The sequence below is a fragment of the Perognathus longimembris genome, chromosome 17, assembly GCF_023159225.1.
Source record: "Perognathus longimembris pacificus isolate PPM17 chromosome 17, ASM2315922v1, whole genome shotgun sequence".
Lineage (NCBI taxonomy): Eukaryota > Metazoa > Chordata > Mammalia > Rodentia > Heteromyidae > Perognathus > Perognathus longimembris.
In genome coordinates this window covers 8,367,632-8,390,973 of record NC_063177.1, presented here as the reverse complement: position 1 = coordinate 8,390,973, position 23,342 = coordinate 8,367,632, and the positions used below count along the sequence as shown (strand labels likewise).

Genomic DNA, 23,342 nt, shown 5'->3' with positions numbered 1-23,342 from the left:
GCACCAGCTGGTCCCCCAACTTGCTCTGCACATGCTCCTGCTTCAGCTGCTCCAGCAGCTGGGTCTGCCTCAGCAGTTGCTCTTGCAGGGCCTCCTTCTCTGAGGTCAGCTGCTGATTAGCGGCCATGTGCTGTTCACAGGTAGCCCTGAACTCCTGCAGCTGTACCAGGGACTGGTCATGAAGCTCCTGCAGATTCTGAGCTACCTGGATCTTTATCTCAGCCACCTCTTTCTATTCTTCTAATTTCTCCTCTCGCTGGTCCAGCTTCTCCTACAGATGTTTCTTTACCTGCTGCTCCGAGTACAGGGTGCTGGCAAGCTCCTCCTCCTCAGCTCTCAGCTTCTGCAAGGCATCCTTCAGCTGGGCCAGCTCATCTTTCAGCTCTTGGTTGAGCACCAGTGTGTGTATCTTGGTGTCCTGTTCTTTCTCCATCATCTCGAGGATCTTCAGCCGATCCTCGGCATGCTTATCCCATTCCTTGGCCTGCTTTTCCAGGATCCACAGCTGCTGCTGCTGCTGCTCCAGGTTCTGGAGGCCGAGGCTCTGGTTCTCCTCCAGCTGCATGTGCAGTTGCTTCTCCAGGCTCTTGAGTTCCTTCTGCAACTGCAGGGCGTGGGCCTGCAGCTGCTGTTCAGCCTGAGATGGCCCGGCAGGGGACTACGGGTGCTGCAGCTCTGCCAGCTGCTCCCTCAACTCCACCAGCTTGCTCTCTAGCTCCCACACCTGCTTCACCCCCTGCTCTTTCTCCTCTCGCAGCTGGCTCACCTGCTCTGAGAGCTGCTGCACCTTCTCCTTCCCCGTGGAGCTCTCCACCCTCAGCTCCTCTGCAAAGGTGTCTCTCTCTACCTTTAATGCTGTCACCAACTCTTTCATGTGGTTTTGTTGTCTTTCCAACTCTGTCCACACCACTAGCGCCTCTTGGCACTTGTGGATTTGGATCTTCATATCGGCCTTCTGTGTCAGAAGCACTTCCAGCCTCTCGTGCGGCTCAGTGTTCTCATCCTCCAGGTCTTCATAGCTTCTGGCTTTCTCCTGCAGCTGCAGCTGCATGTGATTCAGAGCTTTAATCAGCTCTATGTTGTTCTCAGTCTCATTCTGTGTGGTGTAAACTGCAGACAATGTCATTCATCTCTAGCTCTTCAACGTGCTGCTGTGATGCCTGACGGCGGCTGGTAAGACTCTCCCACTCCATTTCTCTTCCATTGGCCAACTGCTGCATGTGGGCCAGGGCAGATTGTAAATCATATTTTTCTGAAATCAATAACTGTATTCATAACTTGTGTTGCTTCAGCTCTGCTTTCAGTGCTTTGTGCACACAGGCCTTCTTCTCATTCTTGTTCCCCTGTTGATCCTGCAGGTTGTTGTTTTCCTGCTTGTTGTTGGATATCACTGCAGAGCTTCTGGTTTTGTATTATGCTAGAGTCCAGCCTTTCCTTGTTGTTATTGGGACCTGTGACACTCTTGACCCTGACAGCTGTGACTGTTCCCAAAGGTGGAGGAGGCTCAAGGTCACTGTGGTCTTTGAACCCTCAGTTAAATTATGGTCCCCATTGGTGTTTATCTTGGGGTTACTTCCCTTTTTAATTTTCTTCTTGTTCTTGGATTCTGCAGGACAATTCCTCTGCTGGTATTCTTGCAATATTTTCCTTCCTGCAACTAATTTTGTCTTGTTTGTTCAGACATCCCAGCACTGGGATGGCGAAGGTCGGGGGGGGGGGGGAGGGAACATTCCCAGGCTCTCTGAAGCTACCTCTGTTCTCACAATCACCAATAACTACGTCTGCCTCCAACTATATCTCCAAAATCACCTCGATTCTCTCACCACTTAGCACCTCTACCTCCCTCAATTGCTGGCAGTGGTGTGAGCCAACAGAGGGAATACCAGTGCTACTAGGCAGCATGAAATATGGGTGTGGCCGCAGTTCTTTTTTTTTCAAGTAAAAAGATGGATTTATTGGGGAAGTAAAAAGTATACTGACTGGCCAGGGTCACGGGAGTTGGATTCGGGAGTTAGAACCGCAACTGTGTAAAAAGCAGGCTGGCCGGCCAGGGCTGCAGCCCAGACTTGGGAGCTGGGACCACGCGCCCCAGGCCACACTCAGGGTTAGGTTATAAGGCAAACATCACAGTCAAACTTGCCACACGTTGGGGCTGGGAATATGGCCTAGTGGCAAGAGTGCTTGCCTCGTATACATGAAGCCCTGGGTTCGATTCCCCAGCACCACATATACAGAAAACGGCCAGAAGTGGCGCTGTGGCTCAAGTGGCAGAGTGCTAGCCTTGAGCAAAAGGAAGCCAGGGACAGTGCTCAGGCCCTGAGTTCAAGGCCCAGGCCTGGCAAAAAAAAAAAACAAACTTGCCACATGTAGGTGACCAATGAGGATACAGCACTTACAGAGCATGCTAGGCCGCACGCAGGTGGCCAATAGAGTTACAGTCTGTCTCATAGTATCTGTTTGGACCAACCTATCATTCTAGTTAGAATTGGCGCATAGGTTTGGATATGCTTGAATCCCATTGGTCAGAGAAACATGAAAATGGGGGTGTGGCCAGGCTCTTGTGATCCAGGCAGAATGGGAGGAGTCATGATGAGAGCTGCTCCTGCAGCCCCTCCCCCATACAACCCTGTCCAGAATGGTTGGGGGCAGGGCAGAACCTGCTCTTGCTGAATAGGTGCACCCTTTGCCTGTCAGCTATCCTGGCCTCCCTCACACAGCGGTGGTCACCAGAGTTTTCACCAGGCTTCCAACTCCTTCGGGATGTGACACCAAGAAACAACAGCAATCTGCCCGTATCCGTCTGTGGTTTTTTTTTTTTTTTTTGGCCAGTCCTGGGCCTTGGACTCAGGGCCTGAGCACTGTCCCTGGCTTCCTTTTGCTCAAGGCTAGCACTCTGCCACTTGAGCCACAGCGCCACTTCTGGCCGTTTTCTGTATATGTGGTGCTGGGGAATCGAACCCAGGGCCTCATGTATACGAGGCAAGCTCTCTTGCCACTAGGCCATATCCCCAGCCCGACTTCCAGCTTTTTCTGTATACGCGGTGCTGAGGAATTGATCCCAGGGCTTCATGTATATGAGGCAAGCACTCTATCACTAAGCCATATTCCCAGCCCATTTGCTGAGTCTTGTATTCTGATCAGGGAGCCACTGAGGTTCACGATGGCCTTGATATACCCACTTTTCCAATTGCTCCATTGGTAGAAGGGTCAGGGACATCATGGGTCCAGGGCTCCTCAGACATGCTGCACACTTCAGCCATGCATAACGCAGTACATGTTCCACACACTTTGGCTGGTGATCTCAGAGGGTTGAGAAACACAATCATGAGAGGAATGAGAATGTCTGAGAATCCCATGCTGCTGCTGGCCAGTAGTATGTGAAATCACACGAGCACAGAAAAGCAATAACCTATAGATACTAGCCAAGCAGCTAATCAGTCACATGCAAATGATGTCTAGAATCCAGGTTCTGGGGCTGCCCTCTACCATTCCAGAGCCCTTAGACATCTGCTTCAACAGACAGATGATTGATGAGTTCATATTGTGTGTGTGTGTCTGTCTGTCTGTCTCTTTTCCTTCCAGTGAGGAATTTGTGCTGTTTGTGGTGGCACATACCTGAAGTTCTCTCTGCTCAAGTCACTTCTTTGGATTAAGGTGTTGTCTCCAGAAGGCCAGTGTGAAATGTGTGTTACCAGGATGTGGGGTGGCAGTGAGTTCTCAGTCCCTCCACTGAGATGACAGCTAGTCCAGAGCCCCAGCCACAGCAACCAGCTTATGCTGAATTTTAAAAGACAGAAGCGGGCTGGGAATGTGGCTTAGTGGTAGCGTGCTTGCCTAGCATGCATGAGGCCCTGGATTCAATTCTCCAGTACCACATAAACAAAAATAATAATAAAATTATTTTTTTAAAAAGACAGAAGCATCATGGTTTTATAGTTTGTCCTTCCTGATTACACATATGATGTGTCTGTTCTAAGAAATGGAGAAAATGGAAGTGTTATTTGGGATAGCAGTTAAGTTGATTATTTCCTGTATAACCAGAACACTCTTCTTCCCTGTTCTCCATACCCTGCCAGTGCCCTAAAGTCTTTACTGTGGCCTCCTTGGGGCCCGCAGGTTCCGCCTCACTCTCTCTGCAGCTTCATTCCTCCCACTGTCTTGGCCGTCTGGGTTTCAGCCACCTTGGCCTCCTCACCATTTCTCAGACATCCGTTCCTTCCAGTTCAGAGCCTAGCCATTTGTCTTCTTCTCCTCCACCTCAGCTGTTCCTTCCACAGAACACTGTAGACTCATTCCCTTCCTTCCTTAAGAGCCTTCTTTATGAGTCCTTTTCCTACTACTCATCCTGAAATAGCACTTGCAGTCACCTTTGACTGCTCTTTTTTTTTTTCTTCAGTATTTTCCTTTTGGTTTTTCTGGGGTTTGCACTCTGCCACTTAAAACTCTTTCTCTCCCTACTTCTTGTACCACAGCCCACTTCTTTTTCTTTTTTTCTTTGTTTTTGTGCTGGTACTGGGGCTTGAACTTTGAGCTTTTTTGCTCCTAATAGACATCTTACCACCTGAGCCACACCTCTACTTCCAGCTTTTTGCCAGTTAGTTGGAGACAGTTGTTTGCCTGGGCTGGTTCCAAACCTGGATCCTCAGATCTTAACCTGAATAGTTAGGATTAGCCACTAGTGCCCATCTGCCCCGTTTCTTTTCCTTCCTTCCTTCCTTCCTTCCTTCCTTCCTTCCTTCCTTCCTTCCTTCCTTCCTTCCTTCCTTCCTTCCTTCCTTCCTTCCTTTTTGTTGGTGTAGAGCTTTGAACTTAGGGCTTGGGTGCTATATTTGAATTCTTTTACTCAAGGCTTGCATTCTACCACTTGGAGCCACAGTGCCACTTCTGACTTTTCTGGTGGTTAATTGAAGATGAGTCTCACAGACTTTCCTGCCAAGGTTGGCTTTGAACTCTGACCCTCAGATCTCAGCCTCTTGAGTAGGTAGGATTACAGATGTGAACCACTGGCACCCGACCCCATTTCTCTTTAACATTATTTTCACTATGGTGATACATGCCTGAAAGCTCAGTACTCAGGATTCAGAGACAGAAGATGATTAGTTAAGGCCATCCTCAAGACCCTGTGTCAGGAACAGAAACAAAGCTGGGTGCTGGAGGTTCATTCTATATAACCCTAACATTGGGAAAATGGGATCAGGAAGAACACCATTTTAATCCAGCCACCATACATGTGAAATTCCAATAGTTAGACATGGTAGACATGTCTGTTGTCCTTGGCTAAAATTGAGTGGAACAGGTTCTAGGCCTTGTGACTTCATCTCAACTGATGAAGCTAGGCATGGTGCCACATGCCTGTTGTCCCAGCTACAATGAAAAGCCAAAAAAAGAGAAGGATGGAAGCTCAGGCAGGAAGTGAGGCCCTATCTTTAAAATCGCTGCAAAAGAAAGGCTGGAAGTGTGGCTCAGCAGTATAGTGCCTGCCTAACAAGCACAAGATCCTGAGTTCAAACTCCAGTAAGAACACTTAAGAAAAACAGCCAAAATCGCTGTCTAAATTTGTGTTATATATTTGTTTCTTCTGTGTTCACTGAACATCTCTCTCACCTGAGGCTAGGCCTTTTTGTTTCATTTTCTAAAACCTGCAACTGTCTCACACAAAGTGGACAGTTTATGGAGTGAACAAATCCTGCTGCTTGGAGATATTTGTTGTTGTTAGGTATTTTCTTTCTGCTTTTTTAATTTGGGTCTTTTGTTTTTGTTGTTTTTGGGGTGTTTTTTTTTTTTTTTTTTTTTTTTTTTTTTTTTTTTTGCCAGTCCTGGGGCTTGGACTCAGGGCCAGAGCACTGTCCTGGCTTTTTTTTTTTGCTCAAGGCTAGCACTCTGCCACTTGAGCCACAGCGCCACTTCTGGCCATTTTTTCTATATATGTGGTGCTGGGGAATTGAACCCAGGGCCTCCTCATGTATGTGAGGCAAGCACTCTTGCCACTAGGCCATATTCCCAGCCCTTTTTTTGTTATTTGTATGCAAGTATTTGTATTTATTTAAAATTAAGGAAGCACCCAGTAGTTTTTTGGCTTTTTTCACTTTATTTTATGAGAATTTTCCAAAGTTAACATTCTTAATAATTACAAGTTCTTGTTTTTCAACTAAAGTACAGTCCATCAGTATCTACCTCCTGATATTTGAACAAACAATTAAGGTTTGCTTCTAGCCCGTTGGCTTTCTGCTCTCTCTGCAGGAGGACATATACTGCGTCTCTGGGGGAGACAGCGGTTGCATTTGACTTTGGACCACTGGCAGCAGTCCCAAAGAATATATTCGGACAGAAAGGCAAAGATGAAGTAGTAGCATATCCTCTGTACATCTTATATGAGAATGGGGAGACGTTCCTCACACATATTAGTCTGTTACACAGGTAAGTGGAGGTGGTCATTCGTGCTCTGTGTAGATTGTCATAGTGAGACTTAGGATCCACATCTCTGAGTTTGTTCAAATGACCAGCCCTTAGAGGCTTGCATTTTCACAGTTTGGAGAAAGCATTAGCACAGATCATTTGAGTTTTCATTTCCCTGTATTATTTGGGTGAGTTCTGTTGTTTAAGAAAAGACCAAATTTTATATTGTGATGTCCTCAAAGATAACAGACATCCTGTATTACCATTTCTTCAAGATCAGCAGGCTTCAGCTTTTAATCCATCATACCCACGAAACCCTGAGCCCCTCATACTGTGTTGCATAGTTTTAGCTGTATGTCTTTCTTGTAGCAGAAACATGGGCTCTAAATAACTATCTGTTGAGATTATGTTAAATCGGCCTTCAGTCTTAAGCATGTTCTGCCGATGTTTATTTTTTTGTAATGTTGGAGATTGAGCCCAGGACCTTGAGCAAGGACTCTACCACTTAGCTACATCTTCTGCCCCCTACTTTTTTTTTCTTTGTACTGGTATTGGGGCTTGAACTCAGGGCCTTTTATTCTCACTTGGCTTTTTGTTCATGGCTGGTGCTCCACGAACTTGAGCTTCAGTAGAGTAGTGAAAGGGCAGACCAGGCTGAGTGTGGAAATGTTCAACTCTGATCTCAGCACTTTGGAGATGAGACAAGAGGATCACAAGCCAGATCCTCCATAGTAAAACCAAGTCCTTTTTTTTTTTTTAATCACTGCTATGCGCCAGTAGCTCACACCTATAGTCTTCACTATTCAGGAGGTTCAGTTAATGACTAAAAAGCCAGAAGTGAAGCTGCGCCTCAAGTGGTAGAGTGCTAGCCTTGAACAAATAACTCAGGGACAGCACCCAGGCCCTGAGTTCAAGCCCCAGAATTGCACCAAAAAAAATTAAAAAGTACCATATACAGGAAATTTAGCTTGAGGCTTTCATTCTCTGAGCTCTACTAATGGTGTGTGGTTTGGTCATCCTTATAGAGGGAGGTTTAGCAGCATCTCTGTACTCAGTAGATGCCAGTTACTACCTCTTTTCTAGTAGTGACAAACGTGAAATGTTTAGTATCTCCTCAAGGGTTAATCTCTGGTTGAAAGTCACTAGTGTTGGGATGTGAGTTGGAAAGCATGCAAGTAGACATTGGGAATATACTGTATTTACAATGGCAGCATGATAGCTGGAAGAAGACGAAGTCAAAGAATGGGTAGGGGGTCATGGCTGTCTTCTGTCAGACCTTCCCAAGTGTGGTTTCTTTCTTTAGCCCCGGAAATATCGGAAAGCTATTGGGTCCATTGCCAATGCATCCTGCAGCTGAAGATAACTATGGTTATGATGCTTGTGCTATACTCTGCTTACCCTGCATCCCCAACATATTAGTGATTGCAACTGAGTCGGGAATGCTGTATCACTGTGTGGTGCTAGAGGGGGAGGAAGAAGACGACCAAACAGTAAGTTCCACGGTAGTGTTGGTGCTTTATGTCTTTATACCAAAGTGTAGTTTTTAGAGCAACATAAGAGGAATTTTAGCTTACATCTATTTGGCACTTGTAATAATTTGTAAATTAAACACTTAAAAGTAATTGGAAGCCAGGCATTGGTGGCTTTATGCCTATAATCCTAGCTACTCAGGATGCTGAGATTTGAGGATTGCACCCTGAGCAGGAAAGTCTATTAAACTATTATGTCCAGTTAACTGCCAAAAAAACAGAAGTGGAGGTGTGGCTCAAGTGGTAGATCACCAGCCTTGAGTGAAAAAGCTCAGGGATAGCACCCAGGCCCTGAGTTCAAGCCCTAGTACACACACGCACACACACACACACACACACACAAATACAAATATAGCACACTTTAAAATCTAACTGAGAAGAAATTAGAAGGTTTCCCAACCTTCTCTTTGGTCCATTAGTCTATATACATATTTCTGACCTCTATGTTAATGGCTTTACAGCCTTCACCACAAGGTCAAGTCCTCTAGGCAGACTGCACACCTTGCCTTCTTACCACTTTCTGGTAACTCCTATGGTGCAGTCCTTGGGAACAAATATAAAGAATTTTTGGACCAGTGGACTAGCTTTTCTTTAGGCTTGTTTATTAACATATTTCTAAAGGAAGAGTCTTTTAACTTTTTTCTTCTTTTATGAAGCCCTGGGTTCAACTCCTCAGCACCACATACACAGAAAAAGCTGGAAGTGGGTGCTGTGGCTAGAGTGGTAGAGTGCTAGCCTTGAGAAAAAGGAAGCCAGGGATAGTGCTCAGGCCCTGAGTCCAAGCCCTGGGACTGGCAATAAAAAAGATTATTAATGAGCAGGGAGCCTTGCGTTGGTGGCTCAGGTCTGTAATCCTATCTGCTCAGGAGGCTGAGATTTGAGGATTGTATTTCTAAGCCAGCCAGGGCAGAAAAGTCCATGAGATTCTTATCTCCAATTAATTAAAGTCAGAAGTAGAGCTTTGGTTCAAGTAGTCAAGCTCTAGCTTTGAGCAAAAAAGCTCAGGGACAGTGCCCTAGCCCGTTCAAGCCCTAGGATCAGCACAAAACCCAAAAACTAACAAACTGGGTGTGGAGGTGCGCCTATAATCCCAGCACTCAGGAGACTGAGGCAGCATAATTGTGAGCTCTCGGCTATATAGTGACACTTTATTGGAAGGGAAGGGATTAGTTCACTGTTAAGGTACAGAGTGAAATGAAGAATTTAAGAACACTATTTGATCAGTGATTTGTTTCTGTTTTTACCTATACATTTTCAAATGAACATACACAATAAACATGCAGGTCTTTTTTCCTTGTTTGTTTGTTTTTGCTTTTCACAGTCAGAAAAGTCCTGGGATTACAGAGCAGACCTCATTCCGTCTCTGTATGTCTTCGAATGTGTTGAACTTGAGCTGGCCTTGAAGCTGGCCTCCGGGGAGGATGAGCCCTATGATTCGGACTTCTCCTGTCCCATCAAACTTCACAGAGGTACAGTCCTCACTGAAGGCCACTCTCCCCCACTGTTGTTAGATGAAGGCTGCCACAGGCTCTTCCCATGCAGTTTATTCTGCACTGCCAGCCTTCTGGAGATTGGCATGGCTCTCCTGCATATTTAGTAACTATACTGTGTTCTCTGCTGAAGACAAACTAAGCGAATTTCTCATGTTTCCAAATAGTGGTCTTCCGTCTAGATTCACCTAGCTTTTCCTGGTCCTCTCAAAAGTAGATTTCAAGCTAAAATGGTGGCACACACCTTTAATACCAGCTACTCCAGAGGTGGAGGCTAGAAGATCATGAGTTTAAGGCCAGCCCAAGCAAATTTAGTGAGACCCTCCCCCCCGAAATAAAAAAGAAAAGGAGGGCTGGGAATATAGCCTAGTGGTAAAGTGCTTGCCTCCCATACCTGAAGCCCTGAGTTCGATTCCTCAGCACCACATATATAGAAAAGTCCAGAAGTGGTGCTGTGACTCAAGTGCTAGCCTTGAGCAAAATGAAGCCAGGGACAGTGCTCATACTCTGAGTTCAGTTCGTAGGACTGGCAAAAAAAAGAAAAAAGAAGAGTAAATTTCCTTTAGCCAAAAGCATAAAATCTGAGTGAGGGTTCCCTTAACTAGGCTAGTATATAAGTGATAAAATTAGTATTTGGGGGCTGGGAATATGGCCTAGTGGTAGAGTGCTTGCCTTGTATACATGAAGTGCTGGTTTTGATTCCTCAGCACCACATATATAGAAAAAGCCAGAGGTGGCACTGTAGCTCAAGTTGTAGAGTGCTAGCCTTTAGCAAAAAGAAGCCAGTTCAAGCCCCAGGACTGGCAAAAAACAAAACAAAAAGAAAAGGACTGGGAGCATAGCTAGAGTGATGCCTTATGCTTAATCCCTGGTAACACACACACACACACACACACACACACACACACACAGATTTTACAACTTAAATACATGTGTATAACCTTTAAATTACCTTTAAAAATAATTTTTAAAATCAAATTTTGACACAGCTGTGCACCACACAACATTGTGGTCAATAAGAGATGACACATACCTGATGCTAATTCCAATGTAAAACTGATAATGATCACTAACTTACTTGAAACCAACAATAAGAAAATTTTAATTTAGGAAGATGACTGGTGCTAACTTACTAACTTTATACATTATTTCTGAATTTTAATTTAATGTTTTAAAAATTACTAACCACAGGGATAAGTTTACAAATAGTGGTACACATTCCAGAGAACCTGGCAAAGTAGTGTCAGTCTACAATCCCAACTACTCAGGAGATTGAAGTAGGAAAATCACAAGTTTGAGGCCAGCCTGAGCTACACAGTGAGCCCCTATCTCAAAACTGAATGAATAAGTGGAGCTGGGTGCTGGTGGCTCACACCTGGCTGGAATCCTAGCCACTGGGGAGGCTGAGAACAGAAAGATCGTAACATGAGGCCAGCCTGGAAGAAAGGTTAGTGAGATATCCCAAACTAGAGCTGGGCGCAGGGTCTCATTCCTGTAATTCTGTGTTGTGTGGGAGGCTGAGACTGGGAGGATCGAGATGGAGATGCCACACGGAGCTAGGCAGGAAGTTCATGAGACTTCATCTCCACATAGGGGAAGCTGGATGCAGTGGGGTGTGCCTATGATCTCAGCAATGCCAGGAAGCCTATGAGAGGTAGATTTGGGCTTGGGCAGGTGCCCAGGTAGAAAGCAAAACACTGTCATGGAAATAACCAGTGAAAAGTGGGGCTGCGACATGGCTTAGCAGTACTACTCCAGTCTGAGTTCAGAGGCCTAGTACCACCAAAAATATAATTAATTAAAGTAGATAGAAGGCTTGGTGTGGTGGCACAGCTATATCCCTAGCACTTGAGAGGCAAAGACAGGAAGACTGCACGTAGTAAGACTCTGTCTTCAAAACCTGAGGTCTGCTGGGGACTGGGGGCTCACACCTACAATCCCAGCTTCTCAGGAGGCTAAGATCTGAGGATCCTGGTTTGAAGCCAGTCTGGGCAGCAAAGTCCATGAGACTCTTATCTCGTACTAGCCACCAAAAGCCAGAAGTGGAGCTATGGCTCAGGTGGTAGAGTGCTAGCTTAGAACAAATAATTTGCTTAGGGACATCACCCAGGAGTTAAAGCCTGAAGACACACACACACACGCACACACACGCACACGCACACACACACACACACACACACACACACACACACACACACACACACCACAAAACTGAGGTCTGAAGATGTTGATCAGTGGTTGAACACTTGACTTACTGTGTATAAGGCCCTGGGTTTGATCTTCAACTCTGTAAAACTTGCCTCTCCACCTCCCCCAAATTCATCTTTTACTCTCAGGATTGTCATACTGATATTAGAGCTTACAAGGTACAGAAATATTTGTTTTAAAGCCCATTAATTAAAATTATGTACAAGTGTTAACATTACTTAGTATAAATATAAGTGATGATCAAACAGAAGGAATCCAAAACTGAAAATAACCTTTAGAACTCTGCAAGTCATCACTGTGAAGGCATGCAACACCTGACACAACACATGACATACGACATTGTGACAGAACTGCTCGCTGAGCATTTGGGCTGAAGTCTTTCAGCACCTGTGCTGAGAGTGTGCAATGACTTCACCAGTGTCACACAACAAGAGGATTGCAGCTCTCTAGAGCTGCCATTCTTCACCTTACTTAGAGAACATCAAGAAAATGTGAAAGGGGGCTAAGGATATGGCCTAGTGGCAAGAGAGCTTGCCTCGTATACATGAGGCCCTGGGTTCGATTCCCCAGCACCACATATACAGAAAACAGCCAGAAGTGGCGCTGTGGCTCAAGTGGCAGAGTGCTAGCCTTGAGCAAAAGGAAGCCAGGGACAGTGCTCAGGTCCTGAGTCCAAGGCCCAGGACTGGCCAAAAAATAAAAAAGAAAACATTAAAAAAAAAAAAGAAAATGTGAAAGGTGCCCGTGATTTACCTTATAGCAAGTAGTTTTTTGTTATTGTTTGTTTCTTTGTTTTGTGTGGTATGCTGGCCCTGGGACTTGAACTCTGGGCCTGGGCACTGTCACTGACCTTCTTTTGCTCAAGGCAAGTGCTCTACCACTTGAACGACAGTGCCATTTCTGTCTTTTCCTGAATAGATTCTAGGAGGTAAAAGTCTCAAGGACTTCCCTGCCTGGACTGTCTTTGACCCACAATCCTTAGATCTCAGCCTTCTGAGCAGCAGGGATTACAGGCATGAGCCACCTGTACCCCTGGTGCCCAGCTACACCAAGTGTTTTGTGAACTCCGTTTTGTTACATTTTAGGAAATAATATGTGGAGTGTGTTTAGTATAATTTTTACAAAGATGCTTAAAATATATCTGAAAATTAAATTCAAGTTAAAAACAAGGCCTCCAACATAATACACCTGTATAAAATACTCCAGGCTTTCTCTCTCTCTGGCATGTGTAGGCTCCTGGGTAAATCCTTTGTGTCTCCTAATTGCTGCCTTTTCTGTCACTCATGATTCCATCTGCAGACCCCAAGTGTCCTTCACGATACCACTGCACTCACGAGGCTGGCGTCCACAGTGTGGGGCTGACCTGGATTCACAAACTTCACAAGTTCCTTGGATCAGGTGAGTGTACTAACTGTTGGTGTTTGTCAGTAGGTTTCAAGATTCCATCCAAAAGTAGTTTGAAAAAGGAAAATAAGAGGAGGTTTTTTTTTTAAAGCAAAACTGGATTCTTTGGGGGTTTTTTCTTGTTTGTGTGTGTGCAGATTCTGAGGCTTGAACTCAGGGCCTGGGTTCTATCTCTAAGCTTTTTGTTTTCCTTAAGGCTAGTGCTCTACTACTTGAGCCACAGATCCACTTACAGGGTTTTAGTGGTTAATAGGAGATAAGAGTCTCATGGACTTTGCTGCCCAGGCTGGCTTAAAATTGTAATCCTCACATCTCAGACTCCTGAGTAGCTTGGATTACAGGAGTGAGCTACCAGTGCCTGATATCTTGTACATTTTTAATGGGTTTTATTGTGACATTTTCATACATGTATATAATGTACCTTGATCATATGCTCCTCCCTCATCCCTCATTTTAGGAAAGGTAGCATTAGTGTAGCTTTGTGAGGTTTCTTACCTACAGATTTTAGGGGCAGAACAGCCTTCTCTCCTCCTCTTTCTGACCCTTTGACACATTTGGCCTCTATAGTGAACCTTTATAAGATTTGGGTAGAGAGGGCGGAGGGTAGTCCTGGTACTGGAACTTGAACTCAGGGCCTGGGCACACTGTCCTTTTGCTCAAGGCTAGTACCCTACCACCTAAGTCACACCTCCACTTCTGGCTTGTTACTAGTTAATTGGAGCTAAGAGTCTCTCTGATGTGTCTGCCTCTGCTGGCTTTGATCCAGGATAATCAGATCTTGCCTCTTGAGTTGCTGGGATTAAAAGCATGAGCCATTGACACCCAGTTCTTGAGACTTTTTTGACATCCATACAGTCTTGATGATTTCCCAAATCATCAAGTCTTTGTTCCTTTCTTTTCCACAGTTCATCTTTCAGTTGTATCTTTCCTTGTATTTTAGTAAGAACGCTGGCCACATCTTAAAGGTTTTACTTGGTAATGTCCAATTTAAGTGTTTTTATGTTTATGTTTTCACACTTCTAAGAAGCATAACAAGGGGTCTGAGAATGTGGCATAGCAGTAGAGTGCTGCCTCGTATACATGAAGCCCTGGGTCCGATTCCTCAGGACCCCATGAACAGAAAAAGCCAGAAGTAGTGCTGTGGCTCAAGTGGCAGAGTGCTAGCCCTGAGCAAAAGAAGCCAGGGACAGTGCTCAGGCCCTGAGTTCAAGCCCCAGGACTGGCAAAAACAAAAAGAAACATAACATGAATGTCTCCTCATGCCAGTTCTACTTAACATTGTAATGGAGATTCTACCCAGGAAATTAGCCAAGAAAAAGAAGCAAGAAACAAAGCTCTCTTTTCAGACAGCATGATGGGTATATCTGGGATAGGGGCTGAACATGGGAACTTGTGCTGGGATTGGGACTGGAACTCAGGGCCTGTGCTTTCACTTGGCTTTTTCACTCACAGCTACTGCTTTCCCACTTGAACCACACCTCTAATTCAACATTTTGCTGATAACCAGTATTTTAGTCTGGCATTTTGCAGAAGCACCAGTTAATTTATAATGTGTCCCTTTGCAGATGAAGAAGATAAGGATAGTTTACAGGAACTTGCTGCAGAACAGAAATGCTTTGTGGAGCACATCCTTTGTACAAAGCCACTGCCGTGCAGGTAACTTGCCTCTCACTAGTGGTTTCAGTAATTTAGATGCATACATACATGCACATGATAGTTCACTCCTGTGAGGTGTCAGGTGTTTACCAAAAGCTCTGTGTCAGGGCCTTTCCAGGTGGTGTTGCTTATGTTCCAATCCCAGTTTGATGTCTTCTCTTGGCTCTTAGTGTGTGTGTATGTGTGTCTGTCTGTCTGTCTGTCTTGAGGGCAGGGCCTCTCTCAGCATGTACTCTGTTGGCCTTTGCCTGTCTACTTAGCATATAACACAGTGCATAAAAAGAGAAAAAGGGAAAATGAAGACTGAGGAGGAAGATGTGATTGGGGAAGATAAGAGGTGAGTTAAGGGGCACTTGATGTTATGTTCCTGTAGGATATCCCAGTGGAAGAGGCAAATGGCTTCTGATTTTGGAGTTTGGAGTGGCCTGGGGTTGCACATAGGGATGTGGAATTAAGTCAGGCTACAGACTAAAAAGTAAAAAGGCCAGGTGCAGGTGGCCCATGCCTATAATCCTAGCTACTCAAGAGGTTGAGATCTGAGGATCACAATTTGAAGCCAAGCCAGGCAAGAAAGTTTGTGACACTCATCTCCAATAAGCCACTAAAAAGCTGGATGTGGGGCTGTGCCTCAAATGGTAGAGCACTAGCCTTGATTAAAAAAAAAAACCTTGGGGACAGTGTCAAGGCCCTGAGTGTAGAGCACGAGCCTTGAGTTGAAGAGCTCAGGTACAGCTCCTGGGCCCAAAGTTCAAGCCCCATAACCAACAAATAAAGGTGGGAAACTGTAAAGCAAGGCAAAGACAAGAAAGGCGAACTAGGGGTTACTCTTGGCAGAGGGGCTGGGACCAAGAGGTGGCCTCCCCCATGAATGTGAGGTCACCCTGCCCTTCCCTGGCCTGAGGTCACTGTAGTATTCCCATTCCTCACCTGGCACGGATCACAGAGGGTGTACACACTCAGTATATAGGTGTGGATTCCACACTGATAATACAAAATCTAGAAGCTCCCACATGTCCCGCCCCTCAAAAAATGGAGAGTAGCACTGAGGATTAAACATCTAATGGACTGCTGTTCTAGAGGAGAGAAAGCCTGAGCTACAGGGAGCTGGACATGGAGACATCCTGCAGCTTTGGACGGCTGGGAAGGAGAGTTTGGAATGAAGGAGCAAGCCATTCACTTGCTTATTGGCGGGCAGGAAGTAGTCAGGGGGTGGCATGCTCAGCAGATGGGGTGCAACACTGACATTTGGGAACACACACGCACAACAGTCATGGAGGTGGTGTGAGGCCAGTGATGAGCCCTCTGGAGGCAAAGCCAGTGCCATCTGCAGGCCAGTTAGCAGCTTCTCCGGTGGAGCAGGAAGATGGTGCTGTGCCCACTAGTTAAAGCCCCATGACAGGGACTGGGCTCCACTCGTGGGGACATGACAAGACAACCACAGCTCTGCTCCCTGAGCAGTGACTGGGCACTGGGCTAGGTGGACTGGTGGTTGGGAAGAAAGACACCTGGCGTGAACTTGTGTGTAACTCACGATTAGGTGACCTGTAGGCTAGTCCGTGGCAGCTTGATTCACATTATCAGAGGGATATTGTTTTCCAAGTCACCACAGACAGCCTGGAAAGGCTGCAGTTCCAGTCCACTTTGTTCATCGTCCCACTGCCTCTGCCCCCGGTAACAGATGGAACTGTGGCTGATTTTCCAGGCAGCCAGCTCCAATCCAAGGATTCTGGATTGTCCCGGATATACTGGGGCCCACGATGATCTGCATCACCAGCAGCTATGAATGCCTCATTCGGCCTCTTTTGTAAGTCCCCCTTTATACTTTTTATGCGGCTTCAGTTCTGCACAAGGTAGGCCAGGAACATGCCCTCGGGCACTGGTTTGAAGCTATACATGCGTGGTTTCTACTTTGACTTGATTTTATACAGTGGGAAGGGGGGATAATGGTTTTCCTTCTACTCTAGGTTTTACTCTAGACATGGTTTCTGCCATCTCCAGTAAATAGCTGAGAATCAGAGTTTTTCTCCTGAACCTGCAGAAAAGAATACTAAAACTAAATACTGAGCTTCCTTACAACCTGATTCTGCTTTAATGATGACTAAACTCTGTGTCAGCTCCTTTCCTGCCTTGCCACCTGTGATTATGAAAGCCTCCCTAAAGACACTGCCCTCCTCATGTTACAGAAGAGCATCTGTCAATGCGGGTCACAAGTCAGATGGCTAAGGGGCAGGCATAATAGATAGGTCTGACTGGTCCCAGTGTCTGTCCTTGCTCTCTCTGCCAGCCTCATAGGGACATATGTGAACTATGAGGAAAGACAGTGTGCAGCTGAACTCGGTCCTTGTTTTCCTTCAGGAACTTAGGTGTTAAGCTCTATCACCATCTGCCTTTTTTTTACTGCCCAGGAATGCCATTCTCAGCTTTATAATTTCAGGCATAGGAATACCAGAATCATGTCAATGGGAGTCAAACATGAGACCCTGTTATACCATGTACATTCATTGGCATAGATGCAGAGAACTGGCAATACTATTCTGTCAAGTTACATGAAATTGCCATTGCAAATATTTGCAGTTCTGTAGAACCAAATTATTGTATAATTACCTGGCTTACAGGTGTTTTTTTTTTTTTTTATCAAATCTAGACTGTATCTAAAGAGCAGTGGTTTGTTTATAGTGCAGGCTTCTAATTAGGCTCTTGAGTCTTTTGCAGAAATGGTCCAGGATGCATTTATATTGTATTCCATGATCTTTTCATAAAGAATTAAGGGCTGGGAGCTGGTGCTCATACCTGTAATCCTAGCTGCTCAAGAAGCAGAGATCTGAAGATTGTGGTCAGAAGCCAGCCCAGGGAGGAAAGTCCATGAGATTCTTGTCTCTAAGCATCTCCAGAAACCCACAAGTGGAGCTCGGTAGTAGAGCACAGCCTTGAGCAAAAGAAGTGAAAGGACAGTACCCAGACCCCGAGTTCAAGGCACAGTACTGGCACAAAGGAATTAAGTGGCAGAGTCCAAAACACATTGGCAACACTGGTACAGTAAGCTTTTCAAGGGAGAAAACATGCATTCTTGTACTCTTACAAAAGTAGCACCTCCTAGTCCCGTGTTGTCAGAGTTCTTGGTAGCTGTTTAAATAACTCCATGGTTATGTCATGTTTTGCAGAAGTACAGTCCATCCAGCCTCACCTCCGCTGCTTTGTACCCAAGAAGATGCTGAAGTGGCAGAGTCTCCCCTCCGTATTCTGGCTGAAACACCAGACTCCTTTGAAAAGCATATTAGAAGCATTTTACAGCGTAGTGCTGCCAACCCAGCATTTCTGAAGTATGGGTCCTTGGGCATCATAATTTTTAAGAATGGGTTCTCAACATTCCAGCTCATCCCCTCTGTCCTCAGCACATTCTGCTGTGGAGATGGAAAAGACAGGTGGTGTCTAATAAGCACAGGGACAAAGTGGCGCCTTCAGGGAATAAAGCTGCTCTGACTTGAGTGTGTTTTTCACTTGTCTTGCTTGACTAAGTACAGTAATAGCAGACTTTGTTTTTAAGATCTTCTGAAAAGGACTTGGCTCCTCCTCTTGAAGAATGTCTTCAGCTCATCAGCAGAGCCACCCAGGTGTTCAGAGAACAGTACATTCTTAAGCAGGACATGGCCAAGGAGGAGATTCAGCGGAGGTATGACATCCGTGTTCACCAACCATCCATTCTGGTGGGAGGCTGGCACAGTGTAGTAGCCTGTTAACCTTCTTTTTCTCCTTGAAGAGTCAAGTTATTATGTGACCAAAAAAAGAAACAACTAGAAGACCTCAATTATTGTCGAGAAGAGAGGTAAGTATCGAAACTAGAGAGAAGAAAACTATCAGTAAGAGTGTACTGTGTCTCACTTGGGGGTGCTTGCTGTGCTTCGTCAGCTGGCTTCCTCATCAAGCTGGACCCCAAGAATTTCTTATTTCCTATGTCATCAGGAAAAGTCTACGGGAAATGGCTGAGCGTTTAGCTGACAAATATGAGGAAGCCAAGGAAAAACAAGAAGATATTATGAACAGGTCAGTAGACCTGTAACGGTGAGTTCTCTACTCATATTTGCAGTGTCATTTAGAAAACAGAACTTAGCAGGTGCTTGCATTCCAAATAGAACTGAGTGCATCCCCCACCTCCCCTCTGAAGTGTATGTCAGAAAAGACACGACAATGCCCCCTACGCTGTCCAACAGGGAGCTTACCAAGACACCAGATTCACCAGATTGTGAGCTTTTTCTTTGTGAGTGCATTTCTCCTGATCCAGGTATCTTATTGCCTTCTTTTTCTATAGGATGAAAAAAGTACTTCATAGTTTTCACTCTCAACTCCCAGTTCTCTCTGATAGTGAGAGGGACATGAAGAAAGAATTGCAGCTTATACCTGATCAACTTCGACATCTGGGCAATGCCATTAAACAGGTAGGAGTGGATGCAAAATTCAGTCTTCTTTAAAAGCACTTGTACAGAAGTAATTTTATAAATGTAAAAAGAACATTAAAATAGATCATAGGAATCATATCCAAACATATGCACCATGTGTTCTTTTTGACACCTAAGGTTACTATGAAAAAAGACTATCAACAGCGAAAGATGGAAAAGGTGTTGAGTCCCCAAAAACCCACCATTACTCTCAGTGCCTACCAGCGAAAGTGCATTCAGTCCATCCTGAAAGAGGAGTAAGTAAATGATTCCAATCCAAGAGATGTTTTTTCTTTCCTTTTTGGTATTTCAGCACCATTCTCTTTCTGCCCACATAAGAATCCTGTTTTTGGCATTTGTATGTCAAGTAATTAATGTGACTAGAGTTGTAAGATGGTCATGAATTTAATAATCTATACAGATGAAAGGACATGAACTTAATAAACTATGAAGATGAAAGCTTTCCTGTGAGAGGACTTTACTGCGTATCTTGCAGTGAATTACACCCAGAACTATTTCCTGGGGCTAGGTGTGATGCCCTGGGTTCAGTCGATCCTAGTGCCACACACACAAAGCCATTAGTTGATTGCCACAGTCACAGTCTGCTTCCTAAAGTGCATACAGTCACCTAGCTAAATTATTTACTGAAACACTAAGCTATTCATCTCAGCATAGACATTCTAGTTTAAATTCTTAAGACCCTGTACTAATGAATGGCTTATTTGTTCTTTTTTTAATTTTTTTTGTTACAGGGGTGAACACATAAGGGAAATGGTGAAACAAATCAATGATATTCGAAATCATGTAAATTTCTGACATCCCCAGGAAGAGTCACACCTGAAGTTAACACAACCGAAGGCTTAACTGATATTATACAACAAAAGGTAGCAATAACTTATAAAGAGACATTCTGGAAGAATTTTGCTTTGGCTGCTCATCATTTTTAATAAATTTGTTTTATAACTGCTGAATAAATGCTTGTAATTTAAAATTGGAATGTGCCTCCTAACCAAAATATGATTGCATTTAGCAAGGGCCCCAGGATTATTTTAAAAAAGGAAAAGGAGAGAAGGAAAGGGAGGAAGGTTTCAACTGCACTTGTCTTATGTCAGTGACTTCATTGTGCTTTCTCCATATTTGAGCGAAAGAGCTGCATTTTAAAGTAGCAGCACTAGACATGACTGAAGGGGGTCAGAACCCTTAGATTCAAAGGAAACGGCCACACAGTCTACTCGGCAGCAGCTCTTTTAATTTGAACACTTTCTTCTTAAGGATTCACCTTCAGTACCGTTAACAAATGCTTATACGTGCAGTGTGCTCCGAGCAGAGCTCCAGATCCACAGCTGCAAGGGTCACAGCAGGCTTACTTCCTCACAGGCACTGTTTACCTTTCAGAGCTGAGTCTGGCTGTGCTCTGTGTCTACTGAGCACTGGGTACACAGTGCAAGCTTTGACACCTAAAAGGGAGAAAGAAAACCATTTGGTATGTAATCTATGAGTGGTTTTGTCCTCAGCTTTAGGTCATCTTTATAGACCTTCCAATATGAGTTCTGAAAGGTAAGACTGTACCTGTGGAGAAATGGCTGTGTGACTGCCAACTAAAAGCCACATGGTAAGGTATGTTACAGGTAAGAGGTAAGTCAATTTAGACATGCGAGAACAGGTGTACAGTCTGAATATAAGCACAGGAACACTTGAAGCCTAACTGATCTTTTTGATGAACTTTGGTGTTCATGATGCAGATCCCATTTATGCAAAAAAAAAAAAATGCCCTCAAGTTTACAGAATTGTGTCTTATCTGGATGTCACAGTGTTTTCATCCCAGAAATTGATTGTTAAAACTTAGAGTTTAGGTTTTCCTAGATATCCTCAGTTGCATGGACTTGAACTATTTTCATCGGCCACAACTCAGTTTCTAATGACGAACATTCCATAGCCCCAGTACTCATCTTTCAGAGAAAAGCTCACTTCAGAAAGGTGATGATTTACCCATCATGATTGATAATGCTCATTTTAATAACCTAAAACAAATCAGCATGGAGCCTTCCCACGGGAGTCGTCTTATGCCTACCTAATTTAATGACATTTTATAATTTAAAAAATTCCTTGTAACTCAGTGAGGCTATATTTTTCCTTTAAACCAAGTAGTACTTTATACAGAGACTTTAAACCAGTTAAAATAATGTTTCATGCATGGCAAGCTTTTAGCACTATTTCCATAATTTATATTTACTTTTAAATTCATCATCATGAATATAAGCCTATAAAAATAATCCATGGGATGAGGTAATATAGTCCTTTTCATTTGTTCGGTGGAAGAAAACAAGTAAAGGTCTTTGGGGCAAATTCATAATGACTTCATTTGTAACAAAGTCAGTCTACTTTTAAGTCGATGGTGGCTTTAAGTGAACAGAAAAAAATCAGTTCACTAAATCCTATAAGGTTTCTTTAGGTACCCACTGTTGTGCAGCAAAATCACAAACAATTTTTGAAAAAAAACCCCACTTTTTACTTCATTGTAATACAGTTGAACATAATAGCTGCTTGGGATAGCACTGCAGCTGCAAGCAGTGAACTCAGTCCATTCCCCTTGATCTACACAGTTGCATCGCACTGTGGCAGACAGCCTGTCTCAGCAGGTTTCTCCACACGGACAAGGCAAGGACAAGAGTAGATTTACAAACTCATCATACTCTCCTGGTTTCCCCAACTTCATCCTAAATGCTATCACTTAATATTCCAAATCTAATTATATAAAAGAAAAAATACAAAGCTCTGTAGAACCTCATTACTACCATTTTGTATGTGACACTTTTGAAACAAATAGCATTCATGCCCTTTGATTAAAGCTGAATATAAGCAGGTTTATAAATGTATGCTAGATGTTGTCAGACATAGCTTGTTTTATTAATATTTTTCCACTGATCCAATAACTAAACTAAAACACTTCAAAATGGAGTAGATGGTGCCATTCAGCTTCACCCTGGTGCCTGTGGACCCACCAAGACTATCCGGGTGTTCAGGAAAAAGTGCTTCCAGTTTCTTGTGCTTTTCCTTATTTAAACAACTCCCAATAGATTTGGCCTCCGCCAAGTTTACAAATCCCTTAATTCTGTTCTTGAAGTGGTTTGGTTTGCCATCGTCTTACGGTTCTTAGGCAAGTTTCAGTAGCATTTAAGGTCTTCTGAAGTAAGATAAAATGGTATAAAGAAAATTCACAGAGTGAGGGAAATACAGTCAATAGCCAATGGCCTGCTCTCACTTCGTATTTTAATATAAAATATTCATACAGCACACTACACCTCTGTCTGCTAGCTGAACACGGCTACTGATGAGCTCTAGACAACAGAAAAAGAAACTTCTCAATCTCCTGGTATCTATGAACAGAAAAGGTCATTCCAAACACTACTGGCAAGTTCCTTCAGGCTAGGGAACTGTGTTCCAGAGAGCTATGCTGAAGAAGCAGGCAAGGATGCAGCACTTCTTCCATCACCAGAGCTTCTCCCACGCCTGCTGGGATCACAGGCAGAATCTGTTAGTGTTGCGCTGGAAAGCGTGTTGGCTGTTCCTGTGCTGTACAGTTTTCTCCCACTAGAAATGAGCACTTCTCCAGTCCCTTTTTTGTGACTTCTGCTTCAGTTAAGAGTTAAATAATAATTAATGTTCTAAGGATGAGTTAAAAACCCAGAGTGCAGGCTAGAATCCTGCATCAGGGTGTCATGTCTCGGGGAGCTGGTTAATGTCTGTCAGTTTGGTGTCATTCAGAATTGCCCGGATTCTCTCCAAGGAGTCGGCTTGCCGGATCCGCTCCAACTGCACCTGGGGAAACAGTAGGGCCATTAGTGGGTATGGCCCCATCTACCTGAGAAGCAGCAGATTAACTCACAGAGCAGTCACTGAAGCAGGAGCAGCAAGGAAAAATAAGCTGAAAGCTGCCATGTAACAGAGGTATAAAGACTGCCATGTGAGGAATAAACACTTGCTGGAATTGCTGAGATGAAAAAGACCTCACTCACTCCCCACCCTCAAAAAGCCACATATGGCTCCACTGGGCAGCAGCAAGCTGACAGGGTCTAAACACTATCAACTGAATGTGATGGATATTCCCAGTGCACCCACAAGGCCACACGTACACTGGGCCCCGAAGGAAAGGAGGGGGGAGGGAGACAAGGAATTCAGAGGGACCACCACACTGTGTAGGCAGACACACAGGAGTAGTTTAAAAA

At 44.4% G+C, this 23,342-nt stretch overlaps 2 protein-coding genes across 4 annotated transcripts in view; one reads left to right on the top strand and one right to left on the bottom strand.

Annotated features, from left to right (window-relative positions):
- The window catches only part of Nup88 (nucleoporin 88), a 32,561-nt gene extending 12,459 nt beyond the window's left edge, over positions 1-20,102 (top strand). Inside the window, exons 5-17 of the mRNA XM_048366251.1 lie at positions 6,241-6,417; positions 7,700-7,886; positions 9,247-9,394; positions 12,923-13,021; positions 14,593-14,683; positions 16,386-16,487; positions 17,845-18,003; positions 18,228-18,353; positions 18,441-18,506; positions 18,644-18,724; positions 18,990-19,116; positions 19,255-19,373; positions 19,869-20,102. Of these exons, the coding sequence (XP_048222208.1) occupies positions 6,241-6,417; positions 7,700-7,886; positions 9,247-9,394; positions 12,923-13,021; positions 14,593-14,683; positions 16,386-16,487; positions 17,845-18,003; positions 18,228-18,353; positions 18,441-18,506; positions 18,644-18,724; positions 18,990-19,116; positions 19,255-19,373; positions 19,869-19,932 (1,546 nt within the window). The 3' untranslated portion in view covers positions 19,933-20,102. The remainder of the gene's footprint in view (positions 1-6,240; positions 6,418-7,699; positions 7,887-9,246; positions 9,395-12,922; positions 13,022-14,592; positions 14,684-16,385; positions 16,488-17,844; positions 18,004-18,227; positions 18,354-18,440; positions 18,507-18,643; positions 18,725-18,989; positions 19,117-19,254; positions 19,374-19,868) is intronic.
- A 245-nt stretch (positions 20,103-20,347) lies between these two features.
- Positions 20,348-23,342, bottom strand: part of Rabep1 (rabaptin, RAB GTPase binding effector protein 1) — a 107,906-nt gene continuing 104,911 nt past the window's right edge. For all 3 annotated transcript variants that reach the window (XM_048366248.1, XM_048366250.1, XM_048366249.1), the window contains one exon: positions 20,348-22,935. In XM_048366248.1, coding sequence (XP_048222205.1) covers positions 22,834-22,935 — 102 coding nt within the window. In that variant the 3' untranslated portion in view covers positions 20,348-22,833. The remainder of the gene's footprint in view (positions 22,936-23,342) is intronic.